We start from the raw sequence: 15,686 nt of genomic DNA, 5'->3' as shown, positions 1-15,686 counted from the left end.
AGAACTTTGTGTGCATGGACTTTATCTGTGGTTATTAAACCACTTGTTTCAGCTCTATTCTCTCTGTTAACATCATTGGTCAGTGAATTCATGTGTTAGGATTCTGATCATATTGGGCTCTTAGGCTTATTTTCTGTGAATTAATTTCAGATGTGAGATTTTGATAAAAAGAGTTGTGCTTTGTCTGTAGAGTCGCAATCATATTACCACTTTTAATAATCGTCACGGTCTCTGAACATGTGAGACATACTGGTTTTAAACTGTTGGTGGGAAGAATTAACCCATAAGAGTCTGTCCATTCTTGGTGAGAGATTCTGGTCTCTCTGACTACTTTTCTCTCTTTGGAGAACGTCATGTGAAATAACTTCTCTGACGTCCGCAATGTACCTGCTCTTCATTCTGTTTCCTCGCCTCAGCCCCGTGTGTCACTGTGTGTGTACATCTCACTCGAGTCAAGAAACTCCTGAACAAGTACCGTAACTGCGCCGGTTAAAATAGAAGCGCTCCGTCAAAATGTAATCATTCTCAATTATCTATCGGCTTTAGGTCCTGGGTCCGGACTCCGGATCCTGATCGCGGTCCGCCGATCGAGTGGTCTCGCTGACGTCACGATCTCCTTAGATACGAGGTCTGTCCGCCATGTTGGAGTACATACAGATCCTACATGGCGGCGAGTAAACAAGGAAGTGCAGCGAAAATACCATACTTTGAATCACTGGCTTTGTGTGTACTCCAACATGGCCGACAGCTAAAACTGTGACGTCACACGAGATCGCTCTATTAGGGACCCCTGACTTAAATGAATGCAATGGAAGTGCGCAGGGCGAGTGCGACATCTCGTGGTCGAATGTCATTAGCGTTATGAATAGCAGTTTTAATTGAGAACAAAACATTTAATGCTAAATTACTTTTCATTCACGTAAATACCAAGGCTATATGGTGCATACAGAATATCATATTAAGCGCGCTGCACTTGAATTTTGGTTCAAATCCACATCGAAGCATTTTGATGGTGATGTGTAGTAGATTGAATTGCTCCCGGTGACGTCAGAAGACGTCGATTTACGGCATCCCGCCATTTTATTTTTCAGAAACTAGTCAGCTCGCACACATTCAAGTATTGTCGCCATACGGCCTTGGCACACTGAGCCTACGCATTTAGTTCATTGTTTGTCGACTTTTGCTTGAGTAAGTTGGTCCAGGAGACCTGCATATATCACACGCTTCTTCTGGTTCATGGTCTGACATTTTGTCAAGACATTGGAGGAGAGAAGGTAAGAACCATGCTCGAGGCTCCTTGTTAGCATAGTTAGCTTGCTGGCTAACGCAAGGGGCATTACTGAAGTCTCAAGGCTACACTGTTGAGATGATAGCCGGTGTAAAAACTATTATCGTGTAACTTCTAGAGTATGTACACTGTTCACGCGGTGTGTAACGTTTTACAGAGCATGTGGTTTGGCCACATTTTAATTTGTACAAATTACACGTGCGTTTAGGGAAGTCGTCTGAATGAAGACAACAATTGCCACAAGAAGCTAACAGTTGACTGCCTTGCGAGCTTCCGTTTTCTACCAGTAACGTTATGTAACCAGTTACATATGAGTAACGTTTCTACCAGTAACGTTTCTACCAGTAACGTTACTGGTAGCATTTTGCAACGTGTCCAGATGTTTGTTATGGTAATAATTCTACACGATATTGTCAATTTAGGTGAAAGATGACGCAGTTTTTACCCCCGAATCTGCTGGCCCTATTCGCACCGCGGGACCCGATACCTTTCCTGCCACAGCTGGAGAAGCTGCCCCACGAGAAACACCACAACCAACCGTACAGTGGCATTGCACCGTTCATCAGGCATTTCGAGGTGAATATGTAATCTTCTATAATTGTATACTTTGAATTATGCCCAAATTCTTTCTCAATACCACATTTGTCATTTTTTTTCATTTTGTGATCAGGATCCAAGAGATGCCCCACCACCAACAAGGGCAGAGACGCGCGATGAGCGGCTGGAGAGAAAGGTGAGACATGCAATGAAGGGCCTTGATGTGTGCTGAGTACAAGGACCGTTTTAAGACTTCCCCTTCTGTGAAGATGATACTTCTGTCTTGAGATGCTCCTCAAGCATGTACCCAGTGCTATAAACAAAATAGGACATCAATTGTAGGTTTGCTATGCCATATACGCTCAGTGGCCACTTTATTAGGCACCGACAGGGATAATTAGGATTTTATTAATATTAGTACTCTTATGATTCGGCTTATTGGTTTGCTTCCTTATCAAGACTCTTATCAGTTATTTTTGATTATATTGTGAGACACAAATTGCTGTATTATTATTGTGTACAAATAGATTTTCTTGAGCATCAATACAAGAAGTTAAGCAAACTGTGTATGGCATCGCTAACGTACCTGCAGTGGACGAGGATGGTCTGCTGCTCACCAACCAGTCAAAACCGTGTGTTTCTATAGATTTATGTTGTGCTTGTTGGCCAAATGTTTTCATAAATTGTTCCCATACTTGTGAGGGTTTATTGCATTCGTGACAATGAGAGATATCAGCATCTACTGGAGTAAAATGTAACCACACGTTAGATATTTTAGTTCTCCACCTTGATGTGTCTCACGCTGTACTGAGCCGGAGTCGGTGTGTCAGATTAAAGCACGACTCCACTCCTCATGCAAAGAGAGGCACAGACACAGAGGAGGTTTACGATGATATTTTTCATGGATATCTCACTCCGTAATTCTAAAACACAGACCGCAGACCCGTTAACTCCGTACCTTATTGATACTCAGGTGATAATCAGCACAAAAGAACAGGGAACAAACTTTTAGAGATGCCCCAATAGCGTTTCTTTTGCCACTGCTACCAATTGATCTACATTGGCTGACATAGATTGTTAGATGGAGGACAAAGGATATATTTTATCATTATTCTAGCAGTAGCGGTCTGTGCACTTTATACTTCAGTCCTGTCCTATTACAGTTGAACCTCCTCATGATGCCACAGCTATGGTTATTATTAGTTTTGTGTAAAAATGAAGCTCAACACCTACAAATACACCAACTGCAGAGTGCAGATGCATGAATTAACACAGTAGCAACGCTACGATCACGCCCTCCAGGAAATACACGAAGCCTTAGTTCTTGTTACTGATGGATTTATTCGTCTGTCGACACCGAGAGGGAAAATTAGTCCACTTGAAAACGTATGAATCTTCAAAGATGATCACTTTAACTTAACCTTAACACTGGGGACAACAATGGACGTAACAATAGTTCCTATCACATAAAAATCCATCTTCATAAGAACAAGTTCTACAAATAATAATATTTAAACAAGCATATTAAAGCTACTGCAGATGTAAAAACAATCTCAGCTCACTATTTAAAGACAAAGTGCATCCTCCTTTCTTTGTTAACAAATTGTTTAATCTCACGGTTGTTCAGTACATCTGTCCTTTTTAGTTCCAGTAAGAAGTCCTTTTCGATTCATGGACGCCAGTGAAGACAGTTGAGCCTCCTTGAGTTGTGTTTCTTGAATACGTTTTAATGCATTTGAAGGCTGAAAGTGTTCGCTCGACAGATGCAGCAGATATTGGGATTGTCACTGCCCAACATGTCACACTAGCCCACTGACCAATCACATACTTGTAGGCCAGCTAGAAGGCTCTGACATGTCAAAGAATATGCCCAACATGTCAAACTAAAGATCTGATTGGTTGAAGACTATGACAATCAACAAGCCCCATTCACTTAAACTGTGAGTCTGCAGGCCTGGGGCCTCTCTTCTTACCTAGAGACACAGAGGTGAAATCTGATTGGATAGAAAACAAGCTGCACTGGAAGCAGAGCAACTAAGGAAGACGGTAGCTGTCTTCCTCAGTTACTTTTGTAAGATAATGGGAAAAATAATTAGAATACATGTAGTGTATTTATGAAAAATGATAAAATAGCTATAACTTTCAGATTTTGTCTAAACCAGCAGAGAAAGCCTTGCTAGGCCTGACGGCCCACCACTGCATTATAGTCATCTATAATAGTTATTTACATAAAATCACACAATTCAAATGATTAGTACATATTGATTGTTGATATTGATAAAAACTATTGTTTGTATTAGCAGTTTCAATTATGTATTATAAGCTCATTAGAGCTATTGTTAGGAAGTCAAACCACAATAATTCCGTCTCTAATAACTACTTTATATTACTGGGAAATATTGCTTTTTTTTTAACTAACTTTATTCAAGTGTCTCCAAAATGAATATGTATAGAATATGTAGGATCGTTTTTTAGCCTCTCATGCCAATGCCACGGTCACACTAATAAAGTAGCCAATAAATGTGTGTGAAATTATGACTTCCGAGCATACACTCCATTTTGCACAAGGGGCTGCAGTTCTGCAGTCGTTGATGGCGCTGCACATAGACTGGGACAGTGATCAAATGCCAGCCTTAGCGTCTTTATGAGCTTTGCTATTCACAGTGAGCCTTCACTGAGTGATCCAGATTAACCATATCCTGTTCATCTTTGGCATTTGCAGAGGCGAGAAAAGATCGAGAGGAGACAAGCAGTGGTGGAGACAGAACTCAAGCTTTGTAAGTTTTCACAGTGACATACATTATGAGATCTTTTCACTGTACCGCACTTTCCGGACTATAGAGCGCACCGGTATATAGGCCGCACCAGCCAATTTTTAACAGAATAAAGATGTTTTACATAGATACGCCGCACTGGTCTATAAGCCACAGGTGTCGCTGTTGAATAGCAAGATGCTTTTAACAGTACCGTACTGAAGTTGTCTTCTATGAACATCATAACATGTTGCTAGCTTCTAAGCTAATTTTAACAGTACGGCCAATGGGGAAATGCTAACCGCGATTAGCATTAGCGAATATATAATATATCTTTGTACATCTTTTCATGCAGACATACTTGCATTACAGACTAAGGTCTCTCACGGCTACCAAACGAAAAGCAATGAGGCAATACCGGTAACTGTTGTTGCCAAGCCAGTTAGCCGTAAATGCTATTCAGAGCTATGAGCAACGTCGACACGCTGCATGAGAAGATCAGCTTTTTCTCAAGTCTGCCAGTGGATCCTAACAGCGTGGAACAGTGTGACAGAATCCACCATCACCAAGGGCTTCCGAAAGTCTGGTATAGTACTAGATTAAGGGGACAGTGTAATGCGTGGTTTTGTGTGCGTGTTTTTGAGGTTTGCAACATAACTCTGCTGTCCGGAGTCTGCATTTGGGTCCTTGCACACACCACATCATGTACAGTACCTTAATGGCTGAATAACAACGAATGGCTGAGATAAAGCAGACTATCATCATACCAGCCATTGTAAACACAATTATACATGAACTAAGATCATATCTGGAAGATATCTAGAAGATTTGCCACAATTGTGGCCAACAATCAACGAACTATGATCGCTGTATGGCGCTCTCTCCGCCGTCTCACCATGGAGCATATGGAGCATTTTTCTCCGTGACAAATGATTTCAACAACACGCTGAATGCTACAATTTTCAGCGTGCTGTTGAAAGCATGTTACTGGCATGGTGTGGGGTGTTTTCAGTCTGCTTTATCTCAGCCATGAAGGTACCGGTAACGTTACATGATGTGGTGTGTTCAAGGACCCAAATGCAGACTCCGGACAGCAGTTATATTGCAAACCTCATAAACACGCACACAAAAACACGCTTTACGCTGTCCCCTTAATCTAGTACTATCCCAAACTTTCGGAAGCCCTTGGTGATGGTGGATTCTGTCACACTGTTCCGCGCTGTTAGGATCCACTGGCAGACTTGAGAAAAAGCTGATCTGAACAAGCATTCATCCGCCGTGTGCGATCAGCTCCGCCCAGTGCGAATACAGGTGTGTTATGTATTCATCCCCCATATGCTCCGTGGTGAGACGGCGCCATACAGCGATCATAGTTCGTCGATTGTTGGCCACAATTGTGGCAAATCTTCTAGATATGATCTTATGATATGATCACCGGAAATAGTCCAGACATATTAAAATAAAAGTCCGGAAAAAAAGGCCGCAACATCATCATACCAGCCATTGTAAACACAATTATACATGAACTAAGATCATACAAAACATTTATTTCTCTCACTCAAAAACACGCACACAAAAAAACTCTTGAATAAGTTTTGTAGAACAAGTTTTGTAGAACTGTTTAAAAAAAAAAGCGGTGAAAAAAAATAAAATAACGAGTCTGCTTTTGGGTCCTTGAACACACCACATCATGACCGGGGCAAATCCGCCCCTGAGCTTGCGTTGTCGTCCTCATTACGCTGTCCCCTTAATCTCGTACTTTCAGAACCCGTTGGTGATGATGGATTCTTTCTCACTGTTCCGCGCTGTTAGGATCCACTGGCAGACTTGAGAAAAAGCTGATCTTCTCTGCTCATAGCTCTGAATAGCATTTACGGCTAACTGGCTTGCTGCTGTTAGACCGGAACCGGAAGTTGCGGTTGTTGTTGTGGCGGAGAAAAGCTATGGAAAAATCCGTATATAAAGCGCACCGGACTATAAGCCGACGCCTCAAAGCGTGGGGTAAAAAGTAGCGGCTTATAGTCCGAAAAGTACGGTATATGGTTTCTTGGCTTAAACTAACCGGCTTTTCTATTTGCATTATTTCAGGGGACCCCCATAATGACCCCAATGCACAAGGGGATGCCTTCAAGACATTGTTTGTTGCACGAGTGGTGAGTGTGTGGTTTTAGGTGTTCTTGCAACATGCCTGTAGATTAAGCAAATTATTATTTTGTTGATGTCTAATGGTATTCTCTTTGCTGTAGAACTATGATACGACAGAGTCCAAGCTTCGCCGTGAGTTTGAGGTCTATGGCCCCATCAAACGGGTATGTTTAGCTGTTTCTCACTTGTCGAGATCGGTGTACAAACTGTTTAAATTACATCCTATAGACAGTATGTATCCCTGCAAGCCTAACACCATGATATCCATTCATTTGAATTTGTTACATGGTTTGCTGGCAAAAAAAGGCTAAGACACCACAATTTGTGCCAATGTAATGCCAAAACTTTATCTGATATCTCGGGGACACCTGACGCATCAAGAGATGTCAGTGACGCACCAACTTTTGTACACTGTACTTTTAATTTATTTTACCCTATTTTTGTTGTGCTATGTCAGTGTATTGGAAATTCTAAATTGTTAGTCATTTCACAAAAAATGTTTGAAATATAAAATGTAACTGCTTGTACAGTGTAGCACCACTGGCCTGCAATGACTGGCCCATTTAGGAAGCATATATTGTATTTCTGTTGAACATGGAAAGACAAGTTTGATTCAGCTATAGGTTTGTGGCTTTGGGTTGTTTTTAGGGCTGCACGATTGTGGCCAAAGTCATAATCGCGATTATTTTGATCAATATAGCGATCACAACATCTTTTTATTGCACTTTCACGTTTAAATGAACAAGAACACTGCTTCCACTTCCATTGTTGTGCTACATTCAGGCTAATGTACAACTCTTTGCATCAGACTGGTCCCGATCACAGTGCATCTCGCAGCAGGAAAATATGAATAAAATAGTATCAACACTTTTTACCCAAAATTAAATCAACAGAGCACTGCTTTCACTTCCATGTTGTGCTACATTCCAGCTAATGTACACGTCTCTGCATCGCTATGCGGCGCAGACACAACTCTAACGCACTCTGTCATATGATTTGTTCTTGGTTAACATCACTTGCCCTAAATCCAAAAAACTTCCAGACAAAGAATGATGATCCTTTTCGAGGGGCTAGCTCCTCCCCTTCTGTTCCTGATATTAGATTTAGCTTTCACACGACACCCGTGACCATCTGCTCTCTGTTGTTGTCTGTGTCTCTACTAATACCGGAGTCTGCAGGGTGCGCGCATGACACCTCCCATCTCGTTCTCCCCCTGGTGGTCGGCTGACTGTTAGTTGAGGAAGAGCTTGATTTGATATGTAGCAGAGCACGCATTTTAAACGTCAATATCGCTGACGATCATGCTCATTTAATCGTGGTAGCCAAAATCGTGATCGCGACTAAAATTCGATGAATTGTGCAGCCCTAGTTGTGTTACACATGATGTATGCACACACTTGATGGGATTGTCAGGTCTTTGTGTAGTGATGATTCCACAGCCAACTCATGTCTCCATTCCCGTTTGTTCCAGATTTACATAGTCTACAACAAGAGGACGGGGAAGCCACGCGGCTATGCATTCATTGAGTACGAGCATGAACGAGACATGCACTGTGAGTACCAATGTATATATGGTCACATGTTCATGAAGACATGCAGGGTGGTTCTTCAGTTGAACCCCCTGTCATTTTATTCTATGTGGGTATTCTGGTAATGATACTGGGGTGACACTTTAGGAAGGTGACTACTACCTAATGACAAAATAGATGTTTGTGGAATCAAAGATATCTGAGTACTTCTACATTTTGGAATCAGTCTGGTGGTTGTGTGATGTCTGTTTGATGCGTGTCATCAGTTGACTATTAGTCTGGGAGAGGAGGGGACCACTTCATTCAGTAGCATCCTGGGAAAAGTGGGATGACCAAGAGGTAGAACTGTCTTTCATCTGTGAACCTGAACATCTTTGCCTGTCAAGGGGCACATTGTCTTTTAACAGTTAGGCATTGTAGCTCTGTGGAAGAGCAGCTCTCCTGGTTGGACTGTGATGGTAAGCACAAGGTCACACTGGTCGCCAAGCACTGAATGGGATTTTATGGAAACCCATCTTTTATAGATCGTAGCTTGTTTGTCAAAGTTTTTATTGGTGGTCTTCAACCCTGGTCATGGGGAGATTAGTTAAATACACCACACTAGTGAGATATTTAAAGCCGGTTGTGCCTCTACAGTGAGTAATGGTGTACCGTCTTATTAGACAAGTGAATGGTGCCATCTAACACAATGACACCATTCTGGGATATTAGTGTGATTGGCTCTTCAAGACCAGAGTTGCTGAATCACAGCAAAAGTGTAGTCACAGCAGTGGGTGAAATGAGGGGGGATGTGGGGCTAAACAGTATATTAACTGTGTGTTGTTCTCATTGCCACTGCAGCCGCCAATCTGTGATGGCTATTGGCCAGAGCTGGCTGGCAGATGATGATGGTTATGATACATCTACACCCTACTACCACAGCTCAGTATATGGTTGGTATAATGGGTTTGTATGATGGGTAAGATTTTTTTCCACCCTCCATCGCCTACATAGGGAAGAGGAGCTACGTTCAATGGGTAAAGCGTCATTTATTTGCAAGCCTTAAAGAGCTTTCAGTGCATTTACTACGACTTGGATTTTAGGCTTTGCCCATTGAACGCACCCCTGACCACTAGTGTATTAAAGTTTGCCCAATGATTCTGCCCTTTGTCAAAGCCACCTCAGTTACTTAGGGCTCATGCTTCGCAATAGCTTTGCTGTGTGGGGGGGCACAAGGTCAGTGAACAAGGATAAATCCAAATGTGTTAAGCAGCTGTCACTCAGTGTGGAGTTCGATATGATTAACACTGTGCAGATTGACTGAATATGTAGCCGCTTTTCACAATCTTAGTGATGCCGTTTTGTCTCTGGTTGCGTAGCAGTACATCTCAGTAACGTGTAAACACAGCTCAGCAGGGAAGGCACTCGGTAAAGAAATGGAGTCAAGTTTTTCTGCTAAATATCGGTGCAGATTAAATAAGGCGTTATGTAAATAACAGAAGCTGGGCATTAACTCGGTGCATATCAACCCATACTGTTGATGCCATTTAACACTTCATTCTACAAACATTTGTTAGGCTGGCAGGTTGTAGAGCCTAATTAGCAACACATTGGTAACGTGATATGAGATTAGATATTGGATATCGTAATATGGCACAAGTGTTGTCTTTTCCTGGTTTTAAGGCTGCATTACGCTGAAGTGATATCTAAACTGAACAGACTGTTCTAGTTACATTATTTGCCTTTACCCACTTAAATTATGTCTACATCACTGAGAAATGTCATTGTGTAAATATTTGGTGAAAGCACCAAAGATCGCAATATCAAGGTATATGGTAAAAGATATAGTCATTTTCTCCATATCACTCTGCCCTAAATACCGTTCATAACGCCATTTCATATTTAAAATGTTCAAATCTCACAGAAGTCAGTGCATTATACTGTCCAATCAAATAGGTCTGAGCTGGCTTTAATAGAAATGGCAGATGAGGGGAATTCTCTTGGTAATTCTGCTAAATGAGCAATTCATACATTTATTCACTACATAATTTAAGGTAGATACTAGTTTAATGTAGCCCTACATATTAATTCATAACAATAGTAAGGTTATTTTAAAGAAAAGTTTCAGTTTATGTCATGTCAGTTAATACGTTTAGACAGTGGACTTGATATTTCAGGCCACTTTAGATCCAAGACATGCCAGTGTGTCGGTGAACATGACTTTCTTGGTTTAAAAAAAATTAAAGTTTTTCTCATTAGTTGGTTGGGGTTGTAATAACGCAACTCCTGTAAGGAAGGTAGCCCCGTTTTTTTTGTCTTTGCTTATTTTTCTTTCAGTTGGTCAGTTTTGGTAGGACTAGTGGGGGTTTGGTAAGGCCCTATCATTGGATAGGATGTTGTCATCCTAAGTGACAGGAAGTGGAGGGGTTCTGGTAAGGCCCCAGATAAGAGGTGTTGCGACGGTATGTGTACTGGTGCTGGTGGATGTTGGTAAGACTCTAAGACTGGGGCAGAGACTTTCATGAGGCCCATGTGTGAGGGACTATGGTAAGACTGTATAGTATGAGTGAGGGAGTTTGGTAAGGCCCTCAGAATGTATGTGAGGATTTGGTAAGGCCCTCGGATTGTATGCTATCACTGATGGGTTTTGGTAAGGCCCTCTTCTTGGACGCAAGTTTTGCCCTCAGCGATCATCACGGCATCAGACCAGTGTAGCAGCCAGGATGAGCCACCTGCATCTCTCCACGTCATTATGCAAGATGGATCAAAAGACTGTTGTGTGGTATAATGAGGTGTGGGACAAAGTCTGAATGTACACAAGGTTGGAAATATGCCAAATGCTAGACGTCATGCTGATGCAAGCGCATGTTGATCTCCCATGAAGCTTGTAAGAAGTTTCAGCTTCTATAACAAAACATATTACTGCCATACCAAAATATTTGCTGTTAATAGTGCAAGGTAAACTTTATTTCCCTCACAAGTTTATTCTCAAGCATTTGTAAAATATTTAAGGTCAAAAGTGTGCTTTACTGCCATGATAGGATTTTGTGTTTTTCAAAGGAATGACATTTCACGATAAGAGAAATCTGATATTTTTCACCGTACATACACCGTACATTCATACATAACAGAGTTATGATAATAGCTGTGATTTTAATTCTAGATAATGTCAGCTATCCCAGCAGGTTGGGTTAAGTATTACGAATGTGTAATGAGGTGATTTAAGATGCCATGTCAGCTAACTTGTCACAGTCGAACCTGCGTGACAGATTGAGCATTTATGAAAAAATGCAGAGAAACTTGCTGATTAAGTAGTAATTGTACAAAGGCCGCATGATTCTACTTAGGACAACTTAAGATGGCTACAATATACTGTTATTTAATGTAGACAAGAACTGAAAGCTGGGTATTCAAATGATGCAGTTAAAAGTGTGACATATCAATCACTCATCGGGTGGAAGGAAGTCTGCTCCCATTATCCTTCGGCTTATGCCCAGAGAGCAGCCATCTCGGCCTCACCTGCTCCTGGTCAGTATAATAATGCATTGTTTGTTTCCTTGGCCACATTGATGCAGTCATATTCCTATCTCACCTCTGTCTTCCCTCTCCCCATTCCTCTTCTCCAGCCGCCTACAAGCATGCCGATGGGAAGAAGATTGACGGTAGAAGAGTACTGGTTGACGTGGAACGTGGACGCACTGTGAAAGGATGGCATCCTCGCAGGCTGGGTCAGCTGCCTCTTTTTATTTCAAACTTCAGAGCTCTGTGCTGGGCTTGATTCAATTTCATGTTTTGTTTTTTTTGTTAAACACCTTGCACATGAATATTATTTACCGCCTGTTGTAAGCTTTTTTTTTTTTTCCTTTACAGCACTGTAACCAAAAACAAAGTATGTCCCACACACGCCGTCAAGTGGAAGAGGCCCTCTGAGCCGGCTAGTGTAGTTAACACTAAGACTTTAGCCCCGAGTGTTTGGAGCCTCCAGACAAGCTAGAGGCAACGTGGCATTAGCTCTGTGCTCGCTGTTAAAAGAAGCATCACCTAGCAGGCTAAATATCTGACCTGTCGGGGAGCTACAGCCAATGAGAGCGCTAGACGCTTGTTACAGGGACACTTGGGGGTGGGGTCGCCTTTTACAAAAAACAGCAATTCTACAAAAAAAGCTCAATTTAGAGCTCTTGTGTTAATTGGAGGGTGGATTGTTATTTTTTATAACTTCTTTATTCACTTAAAAAAGTGTTTGACATTGTGGAGGAACACACTGATTGTGTAATTGCAAAGGTTTTGTGAGCTTAACGTTCACATATACAGTAGTAGGCACTCTTTCAGAAATCTATCACTCTTCGGGTGAATTGTACATACTCTGCTCAGTGTGGACAGTTGTTTTTTGATGTAGCGACTGTACTACACATATGGACGTTTGTTTCCTGAATCAAGGAAACAAACTATATTCGCTTCTTTTTTTGAACATGGTACTCAGTTGAAACTGATTTAATGATGCTCGAGAAAACGACTGATCAACGCTGATATATTTTTAGCGTTACGAAAGTGTTGAGATTGATGTTGTAAACTCCTGCCGTTAGGTTATAAACAGCTGTCTTTGTGTCTGATAATCCTTCAAATTTGACATCCAGGTTGGTGTTTTTTTTTTGTTGTAGGAACACATCCACACCAAAGAAGCCATGTGTTATTTTTGACACAGTGCTGTTGTCTTTCTATACACAGCCTACAGGCTGTGTATAGTCAAACTAAAGTCAGTGTCTAACAAAGTCAACACTGTGAAACACCAGTGTTGACTTTTAAGTCTAAAGGTCCATACTTGACTCCATCTTATGTTTTGCTTGTTTTTCTTAACTAGGTGGTGGATTGGGTGGCACTAGAAGAGGTGGAGCTGATGTCAACATTAAGCACTCCGGCCGAGATGATGCATCACGTTATGAAGAGCGCCCCATAGTGGGGTGAGTACTTTCAGGGAAGATATGTGATTTGGTATAAAATACTGCTGTGTATAACAGTCTTCACTTTGTCCTGACTGTTCATAGTGATCGGGAACCCCGAGAGCGGAGGGAGCGCAGCCGAGAGCGTGACCGGGACAAGGACAGAGGAGAGCGCCGAAGGTCCCGATCCCGTGAACGGCGTCGGCGTACTCGATCCCGGGAGCGAGAGAGAGAGAGACCGATTGGAGGAGCAGAGGAGGTCAGCGGTGGTGGTGGTAGTGGTAGCCGGCGTCGAGAGCGGGAGAAGGACCGTGGGGCGGTCGCGGCAGCAGGAGGAGACAGCAGGAGTAGGGAGAGGAGTCGAGAACGAAAGAGAAGGAGCAGGAGCAGGGATCGCAAGAGAGACAGGGAGAGAGGCAAGGGGCTAGATGGGGAGGAAGTCGGCCAGGGAGACGGGGCCCCTGAAGGTGGTGAGCGGGTGCTGGAGGAAAATGAAGGAGAAGTGGGTGAGGGCACGGAGGAGCGTAAGGACAGAGACAGGGACCGAAGACGCAGCCACAGGGACAGAGAGAGGCGCAGGGGAGACCGGGACAGAGACAGGGAACATAAGAGGGAGAGGGACAGGGGGGACCGCAGAGAGGAGCGTCACGGCTCCCTACGAGATGACACGGGCCCCCAAGATGACATGGCCAATGAGGGTGAGGGAGGAGCGCCGCCACACATGGAGGAGTACAGTCAGGATGGCATGATGGACCAGCAGTCGGTGCCATCGGCTGACGGCTACGGCTCCAGTGAAAATGGCTACAAGATGGAGGGAGCGGGGGGAGAAGAGTACTGAGACAGCCCCTCACCCAGCAGACTCCCACTCATGAATAAGTTGTTTCATACTATACTTTAACTCTGCCCTTAACTTTTTACCAAGACACGGGAAGCCTAAATGATGTCAGGGCCTCTTCAGCACCAGGCTTCTAGCTAGCTTTCCTCCTGTCTGTCAAGAATCTGTTGAAATATTCCTCTTAATACTGTTGCACGCACAGTCGATAACTGATTTGGTCTCACAGAAGTTGCAGCTTTCCTGCATTGTCCGACTAATCCGTGCCACTAAATGTTACCAGATTACTTTTTACTTGATTCACTCTAGATATGTTTTTTTCTTTTTCCACTTTGCTTTGGATGAACTGTAGAAACACAAGCTCAATTTGGTTTTAAAAGGGTAGATTGTGTTGTCTTTTATTTCCAGATTCACAAAACAGTTGGATTGTATGCTCATTTGGAACCAAGTGACAAATTTCCCCTCAATGTATGTGAAATTGATGGAGATGTAGTGTTGTGTGACTGTTGAGGGCTGTTCTGTTTATTCATTCTGGAATAAAGTTTTTTCTTTTTATTATGTCTGCTGTTTCTATGTGAGATTTGCAAGGTCATTTTAATAAAGATGTGGCTTAAAGCCAGAGCTCATCCTTTTTGTATGCCTTTCATAACACATCCTGTGACTTTAACTTCTGATTCTATTTTCAGACCTTAAATGTAACCATTCCATCCTCCACCTTGCAGTATAAAAAGACAGCTGGACATCTATCATGAGTTGACGTGTTTAAATTAATTTTCTTACAATTTAGTTGCATGATAATTCTGTTATGGTGGAGATGCATCGGCGCAGTAGCTTGCTTTGACATATGTGGTCCACATAGGTAGAGCATTTATGTATAGCATATAGTTGGATTTTCATACTGCGTGAATGGAAACCAGTAATTTGATTGTTTTACAAAACAATCAATCTACTGCATTATGTAATGAGAAATGGTCAGCAACGAAGTAATGTTACATGTAGTATGATGCGCTAAAAACTGGTTTGGAACAGTTTATCAAATTATTGTGAGAAATAATTCCTTAGTTTATAGTTGCAATAATTTCACCTATTTGGAATACAGACTTGATATTGGAATTTGTATGTTGGAATGACGGAGTGAACTAGAAAATGCATTTCCTGCTGAAAATGCGTTGGAATGCTGAAAGCTGAAATTAATCTCAACATTGCTGAAAATAGATATCCAATCAAAAAAATTGCAAAAAGCTGAATAATTCAAAAAGTTGAAAGATTACAAATATGAAGTTATATCACCCCTCTCCTGAAAGAGCTGAACATTTTGATATTCGAACGGTTTCTGTAGCTTAAAAGAATTCCAGCAGTAGTGATATTTGTTGTAGTAGTAGTAGAAGTATTATTCGCAGTATAAGTATGAGTAGCATTTGAATAAGTACTAGTTGTAGCAGTAGTGATATTTGTAGTAGTAGTAGAAGTTGTCATCAAAGTATTTGTAATTAGAAGAAGTAGTAGTATCAGCAGTCGTACTAATAGCTGTAGTAGTATTAGTACTGGTAGTAGCAGGAATAGCAGTATTAGCAGTTGTGGTATCAGTAATAATAGTAGTGGTAGTAATAATATGTATGGTAGCAGTAATAGCAGTATCAGTAGTAGTAATAGTAGCAAGAGCAAAAGTTGTAGTAGTAGTGGTAA

The 15,686-nt window shown here is 41.9% G+C and overlaps 1 protein-coding gene across 1 annotated transcript; it reads left to right on the top strand.

Moving 5' to 3' along the window:
• Positions 1–1,101: 1,101 nt before the first annotated feature.
• On the top strand, positions 1,102–14,627 carry snrnp70 (small nuclear ribonucleoprotein 70 (U1)). The gene is made up of 10 exons (XM_079281723.1): positions 1,102–1,274; positions 1,711–1,864; positions 1,959–2,021; positions 4,548–4,602; positions 6,667–6,731; positions 6,825–6,887; positions 8,195–8,276; positions 11,858–11,959; positions 13,090–13,189; positions 13,274–14,627. The coding sequence occupies exons 2-10, from the start codon at positions 1,718–1,720 to the stop codon at positions 14,004–14,006; spliced, it is 1,410 nt and encodes a 469-aa protein (XP_079137849.1). The 5' UTR covers positions 1,102–1,274; positions 1,711–1,717; the 3' UTR covers positions 14,007–14,627.
• The last annotated feature ends 1,059 nt before the right edge of the window (positions 14,628–15,686 follow it).

Source organism: Melanostigma gelatinosum (genome assembly GCF_949748355.1).
Source record: "Melanostigma gelatinosum genome assembly, chromosome: 13".
Taxonomy (NCBI): domain Eukaryota; kingdom Metazoa; phylum Chordata; class Actinopteri; order Perciformes; family Zoarcidae; genus Melanostigma; species Melanostigma gelatinosum.
Note: the sequence above shows the minus strand (reverse complement) of the source record. Positions and strands in the feature narration are given on the sequence as shown.